The sequence below is a fragment of the Ochlerotatus camptorhynchus genome, unplaced genomic scaffold (genome assembly GCF_037179485.1).
Source record: "Ochlerotatus camptorhynchus isolate MF236.1 unplaced genomic scaffold, CSIRO-AGI_Acam_v1.1 ptg000230l, whole genome shotgun sequence".
NCBI lineage: Eukaryota > Metazoa > Arthropoda > Insecta > Diptera > Culicidae > Ochlerotatus > Ochlerotatus camptorhynchus.
In genome coordinates this window covers 1,186,243-1,209,158 of record NW_027040720.1, presented here as the reverse complement: position 1 = coordinate 1,209,158, position 22,916 = coordinate 1,186,243, and the positions used below count along the sequence as shown (strand labels likewise).

General features: G+C 40.6%; 2 protein-coding genes across 2 annotated transcripts in view; both read right to left on the bottom strand.

Moving 5' to 3' along the window:
- Positions 1–11,215, bottom strand: part of Rift (Riboflavin transporter) — a 37,993-nt gene extending 26,778 nt beyond the window's left edge. The window contains exon 1 of the mRNA XM_065225508.1: positions 10,965–11,215. Within this exon, the coding sequence (XP_065081580.1) occupies positions 10,965–11,200 (236 nt within the window). The 5' untranslated portion in view covers positions 11,201–11,215. The remainder of the gene's footprint in view (positions 1–10,964) is intronic.
- Det (Deterin) overlaps positions 1–22,916 on the bottom strand; it is a 434,366-nt gene that overhangs the window by 59,000 nt on the left and 352,450 nt on the right. The gene's annotated exons all lie outside the window — the stretch shown is intronic.

The following is a 22,916-nucleotide window of genomic DNA, read 5'->3' as shown; positions in this document are numbered from 1 at the left end:
ACTCTACACAGTTCAATCAAGAATTCAATCAAGAATGAAAGTACGATGGACCAATGCGATTATCAGACCCCTTGAAACAAAGTGAACCAGCATGAGTATCACGGTTTCCAACAATCGCGTTTGTTACCTTACCATCTATCATGGTGTAAAGGGATGATACTGTAATATGCAGCGTGACTTCTCCAACAACAACTGTAACCGGGTTGCTATTAATTGCCTCTACTTCTGCGAAAAAAAATGTCAGAGAACTGCTTGGTGATTATTTCAGTCTCCTTTAACCAGCTCATTGAGCTTATGCTGCAGAATGAACTTGCCCGAGGATTTGGATTCTTCCAAATAACTTCTCCTTCATCGGTTTGCTATAAAAGACTCATATAGTGCTCGGATAATAAAGAATCATCGTTCCTCAATATTTTAGCCATATTATAATGACTGAATCCGGTCGCAGAATCGGGGCCTGCCGTTGCGAATAGCATATATTTTAAATCTTTACGATTGAACGATGTAATTTTCATAGAAACGTCATCCAGTTCGCTGATTCGGTACATATCACACGTAACCAAATCTCTAACCGTACACTTCGATGAAAAGTAACCCTGATCCCAATTAGGTGCAGAGAAATCTGGAATGATGGTATCACAGTACTGAGATACTTTTCTCCAAGGTTGTAACAAACAATGGTCTGTAGCGAACCTTCCAAATCCCTCATACTTGATACGACTCAGCCCCATTGACGTCTTAAGCATGAGGAATTTTTAAATAGACTCAACAGCAGTTTTCTTAAAACTGTGCAATTTCCTCAAGATATCCTGCGCCCATTTTTCTCCACCATCTACAATATGCTTGATTATTTTAGCTATTGCAGGATTCATGTTCTTGATAGCTGAGAATCGTGCCGATTTTAATAAGAGTGGTAAAGGTTCTCTTTGAGTTAACACAACGGGCATTTTGAGTCTTTTTAGACAATCGGATATATTCCTTTTTTTCGGCCTTGTGGTTTGTCATGTAGGGGAGATTGCTCATCGAAAACTGAAGGAACTGTTTCATTGGAAACATGAGTTGTGCAGGATCCAACAGATGACACCTATGTAGATAAAACAATATTCTTTATAAATAACAATGCATATTTATGGAAACACTATCTTTGAAACGAAAACTTAAGTATTGAAAAATTCGTTCATTGTTTAAGGTTAAACATGAGCAGAATTAAAGGCAACCATAAAAAAAAAACAACTATTTTTATTTTTTAAATGATTCAGCAAAGCTGTAAGGCAAATAATTGTATTGCAAAAAGGCATGTTCACAAAAAGACAACAATTGTACAAAGTTTCAATTAAGTCGTTGATAATCAATTACAAATGAGCTAGAATTAGGGCGTAACAGCCTTTGTAAACAATGACTTCTCTTGTTGATGTCTCGGAATTCAAGGCACGCTTACACAAACCAACATATCCAACGGGTAGGAGAAGTCTTCCTCTACTCGATGGTGATGTCGATTTGCCAGGGCGATCCATGACTTCCGAGAAATCATCAAGAGAAGTCATTGTTTACAAAGGCTGTTACGCCCTAATTCCAGGTCTATCTAGATTTGTCCAATCTTTTCGATTTCTCTCGACTGAATTCGCTAAGATAAAGTGATTTATATATATACATTGGTCAGGGGTAAAAAAGTTTAGATTGTGATTGTCCGATCTCCATATGGACAGCATCCTTCGGTGAAACGATCCATTCGGCGAAAAGTCACAGTCTCCTTCATCACAATAAAATTAGTATAATTTTTTTACAATCACGAAACCTGCATATACTCTTCTTAAAAAGATGCTCATTCTTCAAAATTGGATTTCGACCTTTTGTCCTTTCGACCTATTGTCTTCCGATCTTTTGTCATCGATTCAAAATTTTTGGAAAGTGCTGTCTTAGCGATGCATTACGGTATTTTTGAATGATGCATTTGCTAATACATGTACTTTAGTTTCTATTAGGAACGCACATAATATGTTTCCAATAGCAAAAAAATAATGATTTTTATCTGAATATCACATAGCATAAGAAATTATGTATAAGAAATCATATAAATTTCATTGGGCACATAACGTTCATGTGATTTAGTGGTGCAATTTGCAATTATGTGATCACATGAAAGTTGTATGAAATTCACATGGATATTTTCCACTGGTTATGTGATTTATTTTATGAGTGCATATTCATATCCAACCTCTGTCTATTTTCCATTTGTTTAATTTTGCTATCATGCAGCATGAGTGCAGAATTTTTTTAAAGAAACTTTATTTTTCTTGATTTTTTTTTTGTGAATCTAGTTGCATTACATTTGGTTGAAAATTGAGATCACATGATCAAAACTACACCCCGAATATAATTTGCCTAATTTAGAATAGAATTTGCGATACAAAATTAGATGAATTGTGTTGTATTCGGGGCACTCCCCAACAAACAATTTGTGCTGATTAAAAGCTGAATAAGCCATTTTTAAGTTGAAGAAGCATATTTTCGTCTGAATAAGCTCTAATTCAGCTTTCAATGTTTGTTGAGTCGTGCATAACGTATATTCGTTATAAGCCACACAATAGTAGCAAAAAAAAAATCGTAAAAAGATTGAAGTGTATACTTCAACTATAGTGATTCAGGCAGTTTTTTTTTTGTTAAAAATTGAATCAAATCAGCCTTGTTGTTCCCGAGCTCGATGTATTTTTTTCGCAACACTTTTATTCAGTAACATTATGCCACGAACAAAATACACTTGTACCAAAGAAATCTATGTCAACAATGAAAAATATATATTCCTTCATCCTTTCACTTTGAAAAATTTCTAGGAATAATATCCAAAAAAACAATGCTGACATGACATACACTTTTATAATTTGAAGCATAGTTGACACATCTATTTGAGCATACGTGTATGGGAAGGAGAGGCATAGTGAACAGGTAGGGCATAGTGAGCTTCATGTGCTTTAGCCTTAGATTTATTATGGTTTGAAGAAAATTCATTGCTCAATAATCAGCAATGGTGATATTGAACCTACTACCAATTAATTTGATTTGTACAATTAGAAGTTTGGAACTGGAGTGCGGGATGCTCATTATGCCCCTCTTACCCCTATGCACGATTAAAACTGTACATACTTGAGCGTGCTTGGCGTCCGCGGGCAAGTTTTGCGTTGGTAAGAAAGAGAGAGTGAAAAGTACTAGTTGTCGCCCTCACACCTACGCAAACCACAACCAAAATCAGTAGACCTGTAAAAATATAAAATGGCTGGTGTCTGCGCTGGTAAAACGGCCGTAATGTTGACTTGTTAAATTTTCGAACCAAATTCAAAAGAATGGTCGTCATTAAAAAAGGCATAAAATTCAAGTTACTTAACAAATAAATCAAGTAACAAGGTTACCGATGCAAAACAAGGTTTATACTTAAACATGCCTCATTTTGGTCTTTTAGACTATTGCAACCAATTTACTGAGTACTTTGTACAGCGTACATATTTATTTTTTAACATGTCATTCAACATGAGCAAACTTGTATATATGACACGTGGCTTATTTGACCCCACATTCTCCTATAAATGTTTCCAATAGTTAATCAAAGCTCACTTACTGGCTTCTAAATGGTATATTTGAAAATATCCAAAGAAAGTTATTGTCTATTTAAGCCAATAAACCAGTTTAAATGCTTTGAATTGACAGAGGATTTTGGGGTAAATCATGTATTTATTTGTCCGTACACAGTATGAAAACAAGCACATTTGATGCTTAGATTCCTTTTAACCGCTAGAAAACCTAAATCTCGTGTTAGCATTTCAGCGGCAGAAACTGTTCAGTCATCAGAAATCTTTCAAAAAAAGATTTGTTTTGATATGAGATACCGGGACAAAATACGCTCAAAACATGCATTTGAATCAGTTTTGTCAATTAGACTATTGTAATCCACTTTCTGAGCATCTCTTTTTTTTAATATTGAGTTTAAATTCCGAAAACTTTTATATTTTATTACAATATCTGGCTTATTTGACCCCATGCTCTCCTATAAATGTTATCAATAGTTTTTAAAAGTCATAAGCTGACTACTAGAAGACAAATTGGCCATTTCTGATAAAAGGTAGTGACTATTTGAATCAGTTAAGTATCATAATGGGACAGACCTACAGAAAATACGGGATTTTGGGGCAAAATAGGCTCAACACATGCACTTATCACCGCGTGCGCCCATTGAAAATACGCAGAATAATATTCTTGACATTTTTTCCAATGGAAGTTATATGTTACAATGTGTGGTTTGAGCGGCAGACTATTTCAAGCCTTTTTGCTACCAAAATCCCCACTGTGCAACGGAAGACGACTTCGGTTTCCAGTTCAGTTTGAAAAACAAGGTTCGGAAAACCGTTGAGAGTCAGGATGCAAAGCAACAAGTTCTACGATTATCAAATGTTAAAAAATCGGTATTTAGGGTAAATGGCTCTAATGCTGGCCTATGGATCTAAGATTGGCCCATCGCTAAAAATCTGCTATTGAATATTTTTGGTCGCTATTGAAAATTCAGTCGATTGCTGAATTTATTTATGGGCCCAAATTGGGGGAAATTAGGCCGACATTATACACATTCCCCTACTATTTTAATTAAATTTATATATTTGCCGTAATTGTTTGTCTTTCTTTCTCTCGTCTTTCGTTCAAGCTTCGGTGAAGCGGACGAGTCAAAGAGCGCTTAACTTTGATAGTTTCATCTTTCACGAAACAAATCAACCGAGGTTTCATGCGATATATGACGGAAATACATACATGAAAATACATATTTAAAGGATATGTCACAGGTGGAGGTACTACCAACTAGAAACATTTAAAATTGACCGTTAAATCACAGACAAACAGACGTAACACTTCATTGTATATCTTCGTTCACGCATTTAACGGTTGATTTGAATATTATCAGTTCCGCGAACTACTCGCCGCAGCGCTGGCATCGGATCACTTTGACGTTTCTATACATTCTATAGAACTTTTATGCAATATTGTTTGCGAGTTAGCGAGCAAGCTTGTTTTCCGCGAGAAGCCCGAGAGATGTCGTTACTGAGGTCCTATATTTTGAGATACTATGTTTTCAAGAAAAACTTTTTCAAGAGTTACGTCTGTTTGTCTGTGGTTAAATGCTTGTTCGATGAACAAATTGCCAGTGTTATGTCTGTTTGTCTGTGGTTGCACTGTCAATAATTTATTTTCGATATAACGAGACTCGACTTTAGTCTTTGTTTGACCATCTGTCAAACTGAAATTGCTTATGCAATACACATCGACAGTGAGCTTTCAAAAGGGTCTAATTGCAATGATCGATTCTCTTCGTCGATTTTCACTTGGATTAACCTTTCTAGGAGCGTTTGCTGTTACTTTTGATAGCCAATACAACCTGTTACAGCACTGTATTGGACAAATTTCAGAAAATAGCTTCCGTTAACTGTAGCAATTTAAATACGAAACTAACGATTTTAAATTGGGTCAACACAAGCAAACGATTAACGTACCCTATTCTAGTTGAAATTCTAGTACTACACAATGTTTGTTTTGATTTGCTATGAAAGTTTGACAGATGAAATGAGGGGTTATTGGTTTTCCCTATGTTTCGAGGGGTGAATCGATTAGCTTGGGACCGAAGAGAGTACCAGAGCTGAGCCAAAAAGTTGAGCACGTTATTTCGGGATCTTCTAGTCTTAGAGTTACCTCTATGGTTAGACCCTTATGCACGCTCAACAAAGAAGAATACTAAAGACTGGAACGCGCAAAAATTGGTCGACAAAAAATCGTTTCTTTCAGTCAAAATTCATATCACAAAAAATCTTCTTATTTTTCTTTTGGTAGTTCAATTCATATATTTAAAGGAAAAAATGTTTATTCTTTTGGTTTGCCAAAGCCGAACTGCCGTTCCTTCCGCTTAACCCCTTCCATTACATTTTGCACAGTACATGGACCTTATTCGCCGCCGAACGCCAGTTAGATTTAAACTGCTGCTCGTTTTCCATGGATTTATTAGTTTTTTTTTTGAGATTCCGTTTGACCAAGGTCCATTACCGTTCAATGGGGTGGAGTTCTGGGCTGTTGGAAGAGTTGTGGCCTTTGGGTACCACAACCACGTTGTTCGCATCGTACCACTCGATTGCCTTTTTTCCCATAGTGTCAGCTCGTCAAGTCCGGCCAGAACAGCACAGGTCTATCAACAATCAATACGAAACTAGTGATTTTAAATTGGCTCACTACTTGACTAGCATATTGGTCCCAAGCAAATCGACTAACGTACCCCATTATAGTATAAATTCCAGTACTACACTATGTTTGTTTTGATTCGCTATGAAAGTTTGACAGATAAAATGAGGGGTTAGTGGATTTTCCAATGTTTCGAGGGGTGAATCGATTAGCTTGGGACCGAAGATAGTACCAGAGCTGAGCCAAAAAGTTGAGCTCGTTTCTTCGGGACCTTCTGATCTTAGAGTTACCTCTATGGGTCTATTATGTTGCTTTAGGAATGGTAGCAGCCGCTTTTTCAGGCACTCCTGGACGTAGATCTCTTGATTGATGGTTCCCGTAGTAATGAAAATGCCGCGTTTTTAGACCACACGTGCATATGGCCTGCCAGACGAGATATTTTTTCGAGAACTTCGGTAGTTTGATGGTTTTGAAAGTTTCAGCCACCTTCCCTTTTCCTGATGTGGTATAAAACTCCTGTCCCGGAAGCTGCTTGAATCCGCCTTTGCATAAGTTTCGAACTTTGTGAGTAGATCCGTATACAGCTTTCGGGACCGCTTTTTTGCCGACGTGTTTTGTTTGTAATCTCGGTTCGCCACCTTCACCTTCTTGGCCCGCTGCACAGTAGTATGGGAGACATTGAGCTTGCCAGCGACGTCTCGGATGGAGAGGTTAGGATTTCGCTTATATTTTACCGCCACCTTCTTCGTCGTCGCTGCCACGTCCGGATTACGATTGCCACCGCTTCCAGGCTTCCTGGCGGTCGACAGACGCTCCCCGAACACTTTTAAAACGTTTGTCACGGTCGATTTGGTCACATTCAGAAATTTTGCCAACTTGGCGTGTGAGATCGTCGGATTCTCTTGCTGCGCGAGCACAATTTTGACACGCTGCTCCTCTTGCTTGGACGTCATTTTGAAAACTGGAGAGCAAACGGTGAAAACTCATCATAGCAACCATTGTATATATACTCAACTTCCAAATGCAGCATTTCAGGTTTTTTAATGCATTTTTAACAGAAATACACCAATTTGAAGTTGACCAATTTTTGCGCGTTCCAGACTTTAACTTGCCTACAAATCCGTTTCTTACCGTATTAGATGCTAGATAATAGCTTTTTTAACCGAACTATGGGTTGAAAATTGCAGGAAGTGTCTATACATGGTCGCAGGGAAGCAAAGAGAAAATCTACTAAGAGAATCTGTCAATGGTACTTAGGAGTTAATGCATTGTTCGGCTTGCTATCACTTGACTTGACATTTCGTTATGTGTGTGGTCGTGAGATGGATCTATTTGGCTCGTGATTTATGTTATCTGGATCAACACTATCTCATTCATCGTCATCAGTTCTTACGCGAGAACTGAACTGCCTATAATTCCACATCAGTCCCATATGGAAAAAGTAGACATTGAGAAAATGGCAGTTTGAGTTACGAAGTGCAATTCCCATTGAAAAATCATAGTCAATTAATTGATATTTTTTCAAGTTGAAATCAGTTGCAATGAAGATAGCTTTTTATATCAGCGAAAAATATAGCGATCCAAAAAACAGAACTGTAACTCGACCTATGGACGATTGAATTTCAGGATGGGACTGATATGCGATTACTTTGCTTAATGAGACAAACTGACTTGATGTTGTTTTGACATTTTTCATTATCAAAGCCCGTAGTTTTATCACGTAATATGAAAGTAGATGCCAATTGATAGTGGATAGCGTTGTTAGCTTAAAATTGACGAAAATCCATATGGGACTGATATGCGATTATAGCATAGAGGTAACTCCGAGGAGGAAGACGGCTTTCATTTGAGTACCTCTCAAATTCTCTTTTACTCAGAGCTAGTTGCTCAGAGCTACTCTGGTTTGCCTTGGGATCTGATCTAATTTGCGACATATAGACTTTGAAATCTGACCATGCAAATTTTAGTTCGGATGCAATATTTGAGGTTCATGGAATGCCTCCACTTCATACTGGACCAAGCAATGGATTCAACTTGCAATTAATTGGTAGGGTCGTGATTGGACTGCTGCTGGTGAGAACTTAGGATTTACAATCAGAAACTGTTCCGTTGCATTTGTCATACAGGTTTTGGCTATTTTCTTAAATCACGGGCGATAGCTTTCTGGAGGACACTTTTCGTTTTGCAGTGATAATGAAATTGTACAGGATATTGCCATAGAGGTAACTCTAAGACAAGTAGGTCCCGAAGAAACGTGCTCAACTTTTTGGCTCACCTCTGGTACTATCTTCGGTCCCAAGCTTGTCGAATCACCCCTCGAAACATAGGAAAAACCAATAACCCCTCATTTTATCTGTCAAACTTTCAAAGCGAATCAAAACAAACATTGCGTAGTACTAGAATTTCGACTAGAATAGGGTACGTTAATCGTTTGCTTGGGACCAATAGGCTACTAAAGTGGTGAGCCAATTAAAATCGTTAGTTTCGTATTGATTGTTGATATTGCCACCTTAATACTACACGCTAAGATCAGTTTACCTAGACGGTACAAAGAGATTACCGAGATTGGCCGTAAATTGCACAAACTCACATATGGGTTATTTTTTTTTACCCAAATATGGGTTCTTATGAACCATAAATGATTTATTTTTATGCAAATTTGACTTAAATTTACCCATATTTGCGTTAAAAAATTTACCTATATCTGAGTTTGTGCAGTTTACGCCTAATTTGGGTAAAGTAAACCTACATTTGGGTTATCTGATCTTAGCGTGTACTGAGCATCCAGATGCTTAGAGTAAGCGAATAGACAGATATTACCTTCCAGCAACCAGCTCCGGTGAGGACACGTACTTGAGAATAAGTCCTGCGAGTTCCAAACTCCGATAAATGTGATTGCTTGGGCTGCGCTGTCAAAACAATCGAGATAATACCACCGTTCATCAGATAGCAAGAGAGTTCCTCAGAGCTACTCTGGATTGCTCTGAGTTTCTCACTGTCTTCCCCCTCGGGTAACTCTAAGACCAGAAAGTCCCGAAGAAACGAGCTCAACTTTTTGGCTCAGCTCTGGTACTATCTTCCGTCCCAAGCTAATCGATTCACCCCTCGAAACATAGGAAAATCCACTAACCCCTCATTTTATCTGTCAAACTTTCATAGCGAATCAAAACAAACATTGTGTAGTACTAGAATTTTGACTAGAATGGGATACGTTAATCGATTTGCTTGGGACCAATAGGCTAGTCAAGTAGAGAGCCAATTTAAAATCGTTAGTTTCGTATTGATTGTTGCTACTACTGTGTATTATTGCTGAACGGATATGTTATTTGCTTGATAGGCCGAAGTGAGGGGCTAGACTGATATTCCGTAACCCTATCAATAATCTAAACAACAAGTTTTTTGTTAATTATTCTGTGTCACGGCGCAAAGTTGAACTCCCAAAAAGTAAAATGCGACCTTTGGATTTTGTTTAGAGTCCATGTTTTTCATGATGGTAGAAAACATGTAAATTTTCCCAGAAATAAATGTTTTGCGGTAAGCTTCCCCTTTAGCTCTATTTTCGCTTCATTTTCGTGTAAATTACCCGCAAATCGTACATCCTTATCTGTGCGCGGATTTCCATTTCTGGTTTGTTTACCTTGAATCAGTCAAAACAGATCACTACCGGCTGCCATATTCCATCGAAAAGGAACCAGAAGCCGATTTCCGCCAATCGGAGGAGGTCAGCGAAGGTTAGCGATTGTGCAGTTTTGCTACATTTACGTCGGTTAAAATTGGCATACAAATTGTTTACACATTTTAACGATAATTAATGAACATTAAATGACAAATGCAGATAGACAGGTTCACAGAAGAGCCGCCGATTATTCCATTTAGGATGGAGCGTGTCTGCGAAATCGCTTTTGAACAGTGTGATTTTTTTTCGCTGAACTTGATGAAAATTTAGATTTGATCACATTTTTTACATCAAATCAATGTATTGTTGATGGACTACCAAAAGAATGTTTTCACTGCAGATGCCTTCTAAATTTATTTACCATTCCATACTGATCGTAAGATTTGGTAAAGAGTAACAAATTGTAGAGATATGGTTAAAAATCTAACACTGCTTTTTGACCCCCAACTCGTTCTAACGCATTGAAACGCCTATCGGTTGAAGATAAAAAATGATTTCGTTCGGTATCTTTTGAACTACAGTATCGTATACTAAACGCACAATTGACAACGCCGAAATCACGGATTTATTTGATGGTTTCTGCCCGATAGGCTCAAAATAGGTGATTAGACTGAAGTAGTTCTCTGCTCTACCCTACACAATATAAGGGAAAATAGCACTTATAGTGTTATTATCACTTGCACTTTGTGTTGGAATTACGATTCAGCAACATTGTTGTTTATCTAATCAGACTCGAGGAATCTATCTATGGTTGTAAAGCGTAAATGAGAGTTACAGATTATACACGGTTAATATTGTATTACGATCATTCATCATGCTTTATCTATTTTTAAATATCTGTCTACCATCAACATAGACATTTGAAGAATTTCGTTTCTAGCTTTCTTCTTCTATCAAAATGAGCGGAAAATCTTTAAATCTACATCTCCGGAAATTCACACTAGAACAAAGTCCAAAAGGTTCATATAATACTCTTATGTCACACAATGCACCTTTTAGGACTAACCTGGACTGATAAGTTCGAAACACTCGCGCAAACACTAAGTCGATTAATCTACAATTCATCTGCAGACATATAACTCACCTTATAATCAGACAATCACCATCGGTTGCCACCGGCACGTTTAGAGGACTGCTTTCCGTCGTAATGACGATGTTCGCACTCTTCGACCGTCGCGAATCGACTGAACCGGGTGGTGGCGGTGGTTCATCAACGATTGGCGGAATCCTATCGAAGTCATTGCCGTCATGCTGCGGCTGCTGGTAGTGGTGGTCATGATCGCGTCCAGCCGACGTCCTATCAGCGGTGCCGGTTCGCATCGTTTCGTTTCCCGTTGGCTCCTCTTTGCGCAAATATGTATTTACCTTCCCTTGCTGCGGAAGGGAAGGCAGATTGGGGAAGATTTGTGGATTGTTTTGCCTCCAGTGCGTGATTACTGCCGGGGAAACTTACCCTTACGGGTAATTATAATTAAATCCCTATTAGCGAAGAGATAAGGAGGGAGATGCTGGAGAACTGCCGATGTCACCACGTGTTGGCAATCTTCTTATAGCAACAAAAAGCGACGGCGTGTTCTCGCTGTTTCTTGCTTCTTATGTTTATGACGATCTCAGGTTTAGCTAGGTGGATCACAGAATTTATTGGTGTCTAGCACTTGGTAGAGTGATTGATTTCTGAAAATGAAAAAAAGAAATAACGATTAATATAGCCATCAGTGATATGCTTAAGTACCGTATGCGTGATAATGTTTGCACCAATGTCAAAAATTAAAAAAATCTAAAAAATTTCGTTTTTGAGTTTTTTTTTATTTATTTAAAGGGGGATGTTTCTCAGAGTCTTAAACTATGTTAATCATCGATCGAGTTTCCACTTGCTGCAATTACGGCCTCCACACGCTTCCGGAATGCACGGCAGGTTCTAATAATGTAGTCTGGATCCATTTCTCTTCAGGTACGGGTCAATGTTTGTCTGAGGCTTGCTGTACTCGGGTGGCGTTTAGAACAGGCCTTGGTCTTCATGACGCGCCATATTGAGTAATCCAGCGGAATAAGATCGGGGCTGGATGGCGGCCACATATCCTTCGCCCAGAACGGAAGATATTCCTGCAACCACTTCTGAGTGCCTTGTTGAAATACAACATTTGGCTTCGGACCGTACTGTTCTTTGATCCACGGAAGAACATACTTAATTAAAATCCCGATGTAGACCTCTGTGTTGACCTTGTCGCCTTCTGGAATGAACACCGAGTCCATTTTTTTGCCATCGGAAGCCACCAATGCAAACACCATAACGCTAGCAGGATGCTTGGTCAGATACACGTTCTTGTGCTCGTCGGCCACGTCTTTTACCGGAAGAGAACTAATATACCGGTCGGTTCTGGAATTTGATACGGGATCGACAGGATTACCGGATTTTTTCGCTTAAGGAAGTTCAAGATTTTCTTGCATCGTTCGACTCGTAGCTTCCGGATGCGGTTGGTAATCATGTGAGTTTTTTCCGTGCCCTCGACTTCGCCCCGCAATCTTCCTTTGCGTGCAGTAAAGTCACTGATCCCGTGTTCCTTTGCCATTTTCCTTATCTTCCTTATGATAGCAGCGATAACCCTCGGAACTCGAGCTGACCTCGGACGACCTGTGGCCACCTTCGCGGATAGTAGTCCTTTCTTTTCTCGGTCTAAAACCCTTTTGACGGTCTACCGGGACACTCCCACGGCGATTGAAATGTCATTTGCGAGTTTTGCGCGTGGGACAAATCACGAATACGCTGCCACTTCGCCATGGTGCAACTGTCAGACTAAGTGAATCATTTTCTTTTATACACAGCCTACTACCAACAATCAATACGAAACTAACGATTTTAAATTGGCTCACCACTTTAGTAGCCTATTGGTCCCAAGCAAACGATTAACGTACCCTATTCTAGTTGAAATTCTATTACTACACTATGTTTGTTTTGATTCGCTATGAAAGTTTGACAGATAACATCAGGGGTGTGTGGATTCATGCAGAACATGCAGGGGTGAGTGAAATAGCTTGGGACTGCTTGGGACCGTTGTTCTGGTACTGAGTGAGCCAAAAATAATAATGATTTTCTTCGGGACCCAGTGGTCTTAGAGTTACCTCTATGCTACTACCATAGAGGTAACTCTAAGACTAGAAGGTCCCGAAATAACGTGCTCAACTTTTTGGCTCAGCTCTGGTACTCCCTTCGGTCCCAAGCTAATCGATTCACCCCTCGAAACATAGGAAAAACCAATAACCCCTCATTTTATCTGTCAAACTTTCATAGCGAATCAAAACAAACATTGCGTAGTACTAGAATATCGACAAGAATAGGGTACGTTAATCGTTTGCTTGGGACCAATAGGCTACTAAAGTGGTGAGCCAATTTAAAATCGTTAGTTTCGTATTGATTGTTGCTACTACGGTATGAGCTATAGGTTATGTGCATGCAAAGAAAACTGGGGAACGAAGGGAACCTTATTTTTACGATGGTGCAAACATTATCACGCATACCGTAAATGAATTAATTGCAATTCCATCGCAGAAATAAAGGTCAAGCTACACACAATCATGGAGCAAAATGATAAGCATAGGTTCTTGAAAACTATCAATTATAAGCAGCATGGCAAAAGAGGACTACGATAACCAGACGACACTGAAGATCAATGGCGAATGGCATCTTCGGGTGTTGACTCCCATTTTTCTGAGAATAGGGAGCTGCACCTTTGGGTTGAACTCGCTTTTTTTACATATGGAGGTGGTATTAAATGGTTTTTTTTTTTTATTTTATAGAGAACAAGATGTTTTTAACAAACATAGTCGGATAGCATATCTTTTGGTCCTTTTCATTAAAAAACGCCAATCCACTTTAATCGTTGTTAGTCAAAGGTAAACAAACCAACACAGGATGTCAAACTGATGAATGCGGGCTCATCCTATTATAGTCCACAAACCGGGGAATGAAATGCGTTAGATGGTCACTCACCACTTGCAAATGGGAATGTCGGAAAATAGTCGATTAATCGTGATGACAGTCGACTGCTTACTATTGTTTTGTATTGTGACATTGTGAATTAAAAGGAGATGCTCGAAGTCCACGGTGGAGTGAGCGTGTGTTTTTCGTTCGGAGACAAGTCGTAAGTATGGCGTCCCGAAATAGCTCATCTCTGTTGACGACGCTACTGTCTGCGGATGATGTACACCGTGAGGTAATACTGGCAACATTGCTGCGAAGATCATATTATTATGAACCTATCTTTTGTTAGTCGACGTTCAATAAAACGCAGTACACAAGCATAGTTTCTTGATTTATTCACGGTATCTGAACATTCCCACTGCCTATCACGCCAATAGAGATTTTCACGTCTGATTGTATTGGTGCGATATGTGAGAGCGTGTTAGTGAATATCCGAGGAAAATACATAATAAATCGATGTCAAACTCATTTTGACAGATCTACTTTCATACATTTTTTAGGTTAGCCAGAGGAAAATAATAAACAACTTTTCACGGCGTTGCCCCCGCTAGTGTGCGTGCGTTAAACGTCACTAATCTCTATAGGTTATGGGCCCAGTGAGTTACACAAAATCGCAAACGTAAAGAAAGATTTTTGCATTTGGTTGCACAGCAACACAAGGTGCAGCTGAAAGATGGCGGAGAAGTTCAATTTCCCGAAGCTGACGACCAACAACTGGATAACCTGGAAATTTCGAATGGAACAGTTGCCGACGCGGGAGGTGATTTGGTGGGTCATCGAAGAAGCAAAGCCGGAACCTGTGACGGATCGATGGAAGAAGGACGACTTGAAGGCGGAAGCAACCATTGGACGATTGGACTTTGCATCGAAGAAACCCAAATCGGTCTGATCCGAAATGCTGTGAGTGCCCGTGCGCGCTGGAATGCCCTGAAGGAGCATTATTAGAAGAATACAGTGACATCAAATTTACTCATCGCTGCGTTCCTGCAGTTTTGGCGATTATGAGTGAACTAAACTCAAATTTGAGTCGTTCTCATTCGCCGTGTATGGAACTGGACGAGCTGATCTGGAGTTGTCAAAGGAGCTGAAGGTGGCGATGATTCTGCGCAGCCTACCGGAATCGGACGACGGCCTACTGGTTGCTCTAGAGGCTCGACCAGACGACGACATCACAATCGATCTGGTGAAGCAAAAGTTGACAGATGAGTTTCAGAAGCGGGAAGATCAGCGAGGTGCTGGGTCAGGCGAAAATAAGCTGCTGCGTACGTTTTCGTCGAAGAATGCCGAATCGACCAGGCCAAAGATCCGCAAAGATTGTCGGAAGTTTATGGCCAGCAAGCAAGTGGATGTCAGTGACAAGCACAATCGAGGTTCCCCGATTAAGAAGGAGCAAAAGGCGAATCAAGTTCAACGATCGAGATCTCCGTTGTGTTTTCTGGCACGAAACAGCGAAGCATCCGATGAAGCTGTTCCTGCGGGGGCGGCGTCTTGTTCGGTAACCGGTGGACAGGTTACGTTGGCCAACGGTGAAACGACGATGCCGGAAGGCTGTGGTAGTGGATTGCTTCGTTGCATTGACGGCAATGGAAGGTCTGAGGAGGTACAACTGGAGAAAGTCTTGTGTCTGTGAGTACCATTAATTCTAAAAAATATTCTGTGTTGTTCGATGGCAACGGGTGCCAGATCCTCGATCGAAGTAAGCAGGTGCGTGCTGTTGCCGACCGCTGTGCGGGAATGTATGTTCTGCGTCAGGAGCAGAGATCAATGGTTTCGAGTGTGGTGCAGCACACGAAGTTATGCCAATGCCAATACACTTGGCATCGCCGATTTGGTCATCGCGATTATGATGTTGTGAACCAGATTGTCAACAAAAGCTTGGGGGACGATATGAAAGTTGTCGACTGTGGTGAACGTTTGGCTTGCGACTGCTGTCTGCAAGGCAAACTTGCTAGGAAAGCTTTTCCGAAAAAGGCAGAGAGGCGTTCTACTGAGATTCCCGATCTGGTCCATACTGACCTCTGTGGTCCATTCGAGCAGGTGAGAAAAAACCTGAAGCTGCGGACCTAAAATCAGGGAATATGTGAGAATGATGGAGACGCAGTTCGGGAAGAAACCTCGGGTAATTCGTTCCGATAATGGTAGCGAATATGTAAATATGGAGTTGGTAAATTTTCTCAAGTCGAAGGGGATTTGTTCGGAGTATACTCCGTACTCACCCCAACAGAACGGAGTAGCTGAGCGACGAAACCGTTACATCCAGGAAATGGCGCTCTGTATATTGCTCGATGCCAAGCTCCCGAAGCAGTATTGGGGGAAAGCTATTATGATTGCAGTGTTCTTGCAGAATTGCTTGCCTTCTCGTTCAGTCGACTCCACCCCATTCGAACGTTGGTTCAAACGTAAGCAGAACATGAAGGATTTGAAGATCTTGGCTGCGAGGCGTATGTACAGGTTCCCAGTGTCAAACGGGGAAAGATGGCGGACAAATCGAGAAAGCTGTTATTTGTTGTGTACTGCAGCGAGAGTAAAGCGTATCGTTTTTTGGATACGATCACTGTTAGGTGTGACGCCATGTTTCTAGAACTGAGTAGCAAGTATGAAGCGGAGCAAGTCGTTGAGGAAGTTGGTGAAGTTTCGACGGACAATTTGATGGAAGTCGAATTCGGAAAGAAAATGGAACCTGAAGAAGTTCAGCGCAACGACGATAGAGGAGTTCTACACAGAAATTCAAAACAACCCAAAATTAAGTTCTTTTCACTTATCTCCCATGTTCCGTACGATAAGCCAAATTTGGGTAAACCGGCTCAAAGTAGTTTGCATTTAAGCACGGCATAAAAAAATCACCCATCGCTAAGTTAATTTCAATTTTTTCTACCCAAAATTAAGTTCAATTAACTCAAATTTGGGTGTATCGCATATTACTCAATTTTGGCTTCTCGTACGGAACTAGACGGTTGAGTCGAATCTTTCGTTCTATTTTTGACAACAATAGCGAGAGGAAATGAAACGGGCAGAGGTCAAATAACTCAAATTTGAGTTTAAAAAACCCAAGCGGTGGGTAGTTTTGTTTTTCTGTGTACGGATTTGATAGCAGTTTTGACTTCGAGGAAAATCAAGAAGCTAACGGACTGCGTATGTCGTCGAGAATCAATAAAGGTGTCATACCTTTGCGATATCATGATTACTCAGTCGGACTAATTGCGTATTCGACTGAACCAGCAACGTATCATGAAGCATTGGCGTGTGAAGAGAAGGATCAATGGCAGGCGGCCATGGAGAAGGAGCTAAGAGCTCTTATGGAGAACGAAACGTGGACGCTGGTGCAGATGCCGAAGGATCGAAAGCCCGCAAGATTTCGAAACACGTGGAAAGGAGGAGCTGATATGTAAGCTGAACCGTAACTGAAAATCACTGTGCTTGGCAATATTAGTAGCTTCCTCGGAATCAACGTGGCTCGGCGTGAAGATGAAGTGTTCCTGATTAATCAAGAACTGTTCATCCGGAAAATTGAGCAACAACACAATCTCTGCGAAGCGAAGAAATCAAAGATACCTTTGGACCCCGGATACTACAAGAATAAGGCAGATTCCGAGGCTTTGCTGGACAATGAGGAGTACCAGTCGCTTGTTGGTGCTCTTCTGTACATTTCGACAAATACAAGGCCCGACATTACAGCAAGTGTATCCATCCTGAGTCGAAAAATGAAGAATCCGACGAAGGTTGACTGGACGGAATGGAAGCGTATTGTGCGCTACTTTTCTGGTACAGTGATTACAGTCTTATGCTTGGGTCGACCAACGGACTGCTATTGGAAGGATGCAGCGACGCTGATTGGGCAAGTGATACAAGCGACCGTAAGTCCAGTAGCGGATTCGTTTTCAAGCTTGGAAATGGCGCAATCAGCTGGGCAAGCAGTCTTGTGTCTCGACTTCGGCTATGGAGGCAGAATACGTCGCCTTAGCTGAAGCAGTTCAAGAATCGGTTTGGCTACGGAGATTGCTAGAAGAGGTGGACGAATAGCAGACGGATCCTACAACCATATGGGAGGACAATCGGAGCTGTATGGATTTCACGTGCCTGGAGCGAGAAAATCGCCGCTCTAAACACATATACACTAAATTTCACTACACAAAGGACCTTGTTGCAGCTGGCACGCTGGAACTCAAGTACTGTGCAACGGAAGACATGTTGGCTGACATCATGACAAAGCCTTTGGCCGCTAATAAGCTACAGAAGTTTGTCAACATGTTGGGACTGACTCTGATGACACAGAAGGAGACAAATAAGCAGTCACGTTGAACATCAAGGAGGAATGTTGACGACGCTACTGTCCGCGGATGATGTACACCGTGAGGTAATACTGGCAGCACTGCTGCGAAGATCATAATAAAAACAAACCTATCTTTTGTTAGTCCAAGTTCAATAAAAACGCAGTACAGAAGCATAGTTTCTTTTGTGTTCAGAATTCAGTTTATTCACGGTATCTGAACATTTCCACTGCCTATCACGCCAATAATCTCCTATTGGGAAGAATTCCCAATCACTTCGCGAGTGCCAGTCCGCAGGATTTTTTGTGCACCTCGAGTGAAAACCAGCTCCGTGTTATACAATTGGTAACCCCAGAACCACAATCACAGCACCACCCATAGGACAGCATAAACATCTCCAGAATCATACCATCCCAGCATCAGTCATCGGTTGACCATATTTATCACCCACAAAACCAAACATCGTTCCCATGGAAGTGCGATGCTAAGCAACGGAATCATCGAGGGGGACGACTCTATCTACGATGCAGCAAAGTTTGTGGTTTGCTGTGGCTAGCTGCGCGTACGCTGAGTAGAGAGAAAGAGGATAGATGACGATTCTGAAGCTTTCCTGCAAAAAGATGATGCGCGATTTAAGTAGATGCGAGAAATGAAAGAAGATTTTTAGAAGATTGATTCGCTAGTGTGCGATTTTTCGAGCATCTAGAATTGAGATGTGATGCGTCGCCTCCCTCGGGAATCATAAAACACTCAACCATCATTTCTACAACCAGTCGTCTATGCTACAATGTAACTATCCGATTAAATTCAAACATTTCATCATGCTGAACTTGCATTCCTGGTAGCCGTTTCTAGAAGACATCATCCAACGCCAGCGATCGCCGTTCCCATGAGATCAAGCCGCAGTTTACAGTAGGAACGTGAAATTTAAATAAATAGATAATTATGAATAATAGGATTGAACTCGTTATTATAGCAATCCAAAATAAATCTAGTTATTCAGTCTTGTGCTCCCGTAGTGAAAGGTTCTCCATTTTAAAAACATACCGAATGGCCTCACGATCATAACTTCAATACTTAAAAAATGCTGAATTAGCCACCTGATGTCAATATCAGTTCACATAGTTAAAATATCAATATCATTCACCTCAATGTCAGTGCGCAAATGACATTGCCATCGTAAAGGGACCACTGATATAGAGATTTTTAAGCCTGGTTGTATTGGTGCGCTATTTGAAACTGTGGTAGTGAAAATCCGAGGAAAATACATAACAAACTGATGTCATACTCATTTTGACACGCCGAATTACATACATTTTGAGGTTAGCCGGAGAAAAATAACATAATAACTTTACGCGGCGATAGACCCCCGTTAGTGGGCGTGCGTTAAACGTCACTAATCTCAATTAAAAGTTCTGTCGCATTTTTTTTCACATATACGCCAGCCAATCGACTACCGATCTTTAGAAATGTCACTCCGCACAGTGTGCCAAAAACACAGTTTGGCACACCTGGGCACACTCATCGGCACTGTTTGGAACCCATGGTTATAATTTTCATGATCTTGAAAGTAACTGACAACACTGCACCGACTCTGTGCATAAGTGTCAGTCAAGCCATTGTTTACATCAGTCGCATCGTCAATTTTCATGAAACTTAGCTCAGAATATAACAGATCTTATTTCTGCTTGCTACTTAAAAATAATGCCGAAGGTGTTCAACGATTCGATGATGTGATTTCCATTGTCATTGTACAGAAGAGTAAGAATCAACCGGATCGAAAAAGTCAACTACCACTGTAATTCATTCGTTGGATAACCTCCAGGACAGGTACCGAGTGCTAACGGATACAATATGTAGGTGGATTTGGCGTGTCACTGAAGCAGGTCTATATTAGCGAGATGAGTGACCAGGCTTTCGCAGTGTACACGGAATATTTCACGCACTCCCAAAGTAAGTACATTCTTTTTGCAGAGCCAAAGGTGGTAGGTGCAAGCAAATTAGAGCATTGATAGGTTGAGCGTAGAACAACGAGCATGTGGAATCAACCTGTAAGATTCAGAGCGTCTTGAATTTATCCAGAAGGAGGGTTTGCGGATGCAGGGGGAAATGTCACAGTTTGATGAAGACACAAAATGGGTTCCAGGAAGTGTTGGATATATTGACTGACTCAAGCTTTTGGGCTGTCTTTGGTTGTCTTTTTATTAAAGAGAACGAGTAGTGCTCGATCTGAATCTGCATTGGTAAGAACAACCAACACCTCTTGATATCGCGTCAGCTAACATTGGTATTACACAACATTTTACGAGGTTACATCAATCAACAGTCACAGTGAAGCATATAACTGAAAGCTTGTTACTCACCATGCCTGATAAATCCCTTCTTCGGCTGATGCAATTGGGTTGTTGAACCGCGTTGAGATGTTCCAGTCTAGAAGTTAGGATTCCTTATCGCTCTCGAAGTTGCAAAGTCTCTACTTCGACACACTCACAGCATTGACCCAAATCGACGCAAATCATCTGCTGACTGTGCATTCCTTCCACCCATGGAGCAAACACCTCGGTCGGTAGACTAACAAAAAAAGCACAATGTGAATGGATATGCGAAGCAAGTTTCCTCTATACCAGCGTTTCGTTACAGCCACGGTGCACTGAAAAATTACATCACTTATTTCAGTCGAGTTGCAGCTAGAAAATATAACATATTTAGGAATTCATAGTTGAGTACTATTTATGCTACGGATTACCAAGTCACGCTTTTCAAAACTAGGTAAACAACATGGCAACTCTTATTCTTATCAGCTTCTTCTGTTTGATGTATCCAAAAATGTATCCGACGATGTGTTATGTCACACTCAACATATCGAACTTTGAAAGAGTGTGACTTATTTCAAACGCTTCTAGCTTTAATGAGTACACAGTGCTATTGTCACTCTTCCGAAGGTTGATCTATTTTTGAGTCTTCTTTTCCCGGTATTGGCGAGACAACTAACTTAACTGTGTCTTTCTTACTTTTGTTTCACTATAGTAACATCGACTCGAGCTTACTTTCAATTGGAACTAACTGAATTGAACTGAACAAATTGACCTTGTGGATGCGATTTCACACCGAACGACCGAACTACTACACGCCATGTATCGATTCCCATTAACTACTATGCTATGCTATGCGATCGGTGCTTCTTCAGAATGTTTCTGTTGTTGTACCCTAGTACCCGGTTCCGAGAAGTAGTGACAAGCAGAGTCGCCATGTGCATCCTACAAAAAAAAATATGCCTTTCATTCACTGAAACTCACCTGCTGTTTAGTTTTACGCTGGTCGTGCGACTCAATATCGATTGATGCACGATTTTCAATTGATAACAATCTACAATCCTGCCGGTACTACCGATACCGTTTGTTTCAATGTAGGTACACAGTGATGATCCCCGGGTAACGGGAACGGGAACGAGACGAGTGCCGAAGTGCGTGTGACTGACAACCTACCACCATTCAATCGCTACTCGTGCTGTTTATTTACCTTGATTAGACAGCAGGCTATGTACTCTTTATATACATACTAGTACTGTCACGAGATCCGGACAAAGCAAGGGTTGCCAGATTTGAAGACGCACCATGGGTAGATATTTGAAATTAGGGTGATGATTTTTTTTGTTCTCGCAGTGGATTAGAATTCGTATGAAGAATTATTTATATAGTTATTTAACATTTTTTTTTTTAAATTGAAGAATGGTTAACCATCGTTCGAGAAAAAATCAATGTATACACGGTATACTGCCGCTCTTCGCATGTCGGTCCCATAGTCGTTTTTGTCAAAACTGAGTTTTTTCAATGCAAATGGTAGATGATTACCCATATTTTCATAATACTGGAAGAACCCAACAACTTCGTTCTGAAAAAGTTTGGAAATACAGTCAAATTGGTTGTCCCATCACATAAGAAGATATGGTACGAAGCAAACTTAAAACGGGATTTTCTCGGCTTGCTGATTTTCGCTATGGGACGGACATGCGAAGAGCGGCAGTATATTTGTTAGAATAATACCTACAATCAATTCGAAACTAACGATTTTAAATTGGCTCACTACTTGGATAGCCCGCATAAACATTAACCATAAGAAGCGCCTAACCACCAATTCAGGATATCATCCCAACTAAATGCGGTATGGTCGCACCATCTATGATATCCTTTGTGTATGGTACCCGTTTATAAGGGAGCCTATTGGTCCCAAGCAAATCGATTAACGTACCCCATTCTAGTGTAAATTTCAGTACTACACTATGTTTGTTTTGATTCTCTATGAAAGTTTGACAGATGAAATGAGGGGTTCGTGGATTTTCCTATGTTTTGAGGGGTGCACCGATTAGCTTGTTATGTTATTGCTATGTTCATTTATCGATCAAAACATTGATTAACTTGATTCGCTTTCTACCGCGAACTGAGCGGTGGATTTGCAATATTGATGAAGACAATCAAAAGTTCAAACATTAAATAAAAGATTGTGCACGTATCATAATTGTGAAAACACAAACGTTCAGCAAAGGAGTTCCGTTTAGTTGATGCAGTCTTGGACCCCAAACATGTGCTTCTCAGTTCTCTAAATTGAATTCCAACGTTTGGACGAACTCATCGAGGACAGGACTAGCATCCACCCCCGGGGTCAAGTTAGCCAATCTGCTCTCCAAAGGGTATCCGGCTTAAATACTCATCCCCTCTGTCTCTGGTGCATGACCGCCGTCCCATTCTCTGACCCATATATTACGATCGCACTAACCATCTACCAAACCATC